At 57.4% G+C, this 2,547-nt stretch overlaps 1 protein-coding gene across 1 annotated transcript; it reads right to left on the reverse strand.

Annotated features, from left to right (window-relative positions):
* Nucleotides 1-5: 5 nt before the first annotated feature.
* Nucleotides 6-2,171, reverse strand: LOC105310861 (solute carrier family 25 member 39; the record flags this gene model as incomplete). The annotated part of the gene is made up of 8 exons (XM_023526878.1): nt 1,887-2,171; nt 1,677-1,776; nt 1,487-1,546; nt 1,319-1,363; nt 942-1,051; nt 513-580; nt 244-368; nt 6-67 (listed from the first exon to the last, which is right to left on the reverse strand). Coding segments are annotated over exons 2-8 (558 nt in total), but the record flags the coding sequence as incomplete, so codon positions are not given.
* Between the last annotated feature and the right edge of the window lie 376 nt (nt 2,172-2,547).

The raw sequence follows: 2,547 nt of genomic DNA on the forward strand, positions 1-2,547 counted from the left end.
GACACATGCTGAGCCTGCAGCTTTGTCCGTACTAGCTCCAGGGGGCTGATCACAGTCACGGTGCCCACTGCAGGGAACAGTGAGGAGGAGTCAGCTCACAGGTCGCAACAGTAGCATGCCCCAGGGTCTGGAACCCAGACATCCCCCTCCCCCTAAGCCAGCAAAGAGCAGAGCTGGGAGACAGGACTGGACTCAGGTTCAGGTGTAGTCAGAGGAAGATCAAGGGCTCAGGGCTGTACTCACAGCGGGCCAGTGCGCCAGCCACCATGGGTACGTAAAGGTCAGACGTCAAGGCTTGACCACACAGAAAGGCCTTGAGTTGATCATAGGTGGTGAAGTAGATGGCAGTGGCTGGTACAGTCATCACCCTGAGGGTGTGAACGGAGGTTAGTTGGGACTTCCAAAGGCTCCCAAACCTCCCAGGCCTCCCCTGCTCTACCCAGCAAGCCAAAAGGGCAGCAAGGGATGTGCAGAGGACAAGGGAAGGCAACATGCAGGACTGGGATACTCACAAGGTGGCTGGGAGGCCACTCCACAGGGTTCTGGTGCCCTCGTGTCTCACAATCTTCACAAAAGCATCCTGGCCAAACAGACACCAGCCCAGGGGAAGAAGGATGAACATGAAACAAGGCCTGTGATGGGGCTGGCCCAGGCTGGGCCCTAGACTGACGCCATCACCTCTGCCCACAGTCCTGGGTCCTGCTGGGAGGCAACGGCCCCTCAAGACTCCACACATGCAATTCCCATTCAACCCCAGGTAGACTCCTATTCATCCTTCAAAACCCATGGAGGCACTACCTCCTCAGAGAAGCCTTTCCCAAACTGAGCTAGCTGCCTCTACATGCTTTGCATTATCTGTTCTTTCCTGGGTCTGCTGCTTGAGAAATCTGAATCCCTGGGGAATGCCTACAGACCCAGTTGAGGGCACAGCTGCTCCTCACCATGGTGCCAGTGAAGCGAGTGGGGTCCTGAAACCAGGTGGCACAGCGAGCACCATTAGGGCACAGGTACATGGGCTCCAGGACACCATTGCAGTACAGGAGGCACTTCCCTGTGGGTTGGAGAGAGGAAGGCACTGGGGAAAGGGAGGGGACATTAGGATGCCAGGGCCCTGGAACCTTGCAGGGTGAAGCCTCGTTCCTGGAGGGCTAGCAGAGGCTGAGGTCCCTAGGTGGACATTCTTGTGTGAGACAGAGGACTGGCTAATAGGACCTGGAAGCATGTACTAGCCTGTGGCTGGGGGGCCCACAGGTGCCCTGGGGCAACTGGGATACTCCCTCCCGAGCCTCACAGGCTTTCTGTGGCTTGGGGCACTCACATTTGGCGTAGGAGAGGCTCCAGAGTCTGGAGGGAGGCATCAGCTCTAAAATACAAGGCATCCCCTCAAGTCAGGAGAGCCTTTCACCTGCCCCAAAGACCCCATCTCTGAGAGATCTTCGTTTTGCCCAGTCACCGGCCCCTATTGGCTCTAGGGTCAGGCACTCACCGTGGGTCACTGAAGGGCGCTGAGACTGCAAGCGGACCTTTACCACGTCCAGGGGAGTCACTGGGGAAGAAGGAAAATCTTAAGTCTCCTTTCAGGAACCCTCCACACCCCTCCTCCAGGAACAAGTCACCACCAGTCTCTGGTCTGCCCCAATCTCCAGCTGCCCCTACCACACCTCCCCAAGTCTTACTGAAGAGGGAGGTGACCACAGCCCCAGCGCCTGAGGCCACCATTTGTTGGAGGGGGCTGATGCCCCCAGGGTCCTGGTCAGCCATCATGTAGCTTCAGTTCTGAAAAAACAAAGCTCAAAGGAGCACCAGCTCACAAAACAGGAGTAGGGGGAGGGGGAGGCGGGGGCGGGGTGCGAAGGGGGATGAGGCAGGGCTCTTTCCGACTTTACCTGGATTCTTCTTCGTCCCATTCACCCAGAGTATGATGAGTTCAAATGATCCTCACAGTAACCTTTTAAAGCAGTTATTATCAGTTCCACTTTGCCAAGACTTACCTCAAAGAGGTTAATGACCTGCCCAAGGTCACTCTGGGAGTAGTTAGGAACTTGGGACAGTCATCCATTGGTTAGTGGGCCATAATGTAGCCCACTGCCATTTCCTCGTCCACGCCTTACAGGCTTACAGTGCATCGCCTTAGCACAGACTTCCGTTTTGGCCCCGCAGGCCCAAAGTTAAAACGCCTGAGCCGCCCCCCGAGCCCCCCGCCCCCACTCCCACTCCAGCACCCAGCCCCGCGACGGGCACATGCGAGCACCAAGTCACCGAGCGTGGAGAGGTGGGACCGGGCAGTGAGGGGAATATGTAAATAAATCCGATGGCAGCGAAGGGTCCATCAGCTCTCTCAGGACTGCAAGCTGGGTACCCGACATTTCCCGGATCCCCTCGCGGGCCGGAAGGGCCAGGCCCGAGGCCTGGATTAGAACAATTTCTGTCTTTTCTCCCCAGAATACAGGCCGGGGACTCCGTCGAGAGGACGGAAAGTAGATATAGAGACAGGATCTCTCCTCGCCCCTCGGCGATACTCTCTGCCCGAGCCCCACGCGCAGGGGA

Source organism: Pteropus vampyrus, unplaced genomic scaffold, assembly GCF_000151845.1.
Source record: "Pteropus vampyrus isolate Shadow unplaced genomic scaffold, Pvam_2.0 Scaffold13766, whole genome shotgun sequence".
Classification (NCBI taxonomy): Eukaryota; Metazoa; Chordata; class Mammalia; order Chiroptera; family Pteropodidae; genus Pteropus; species Pteropus vampyrus.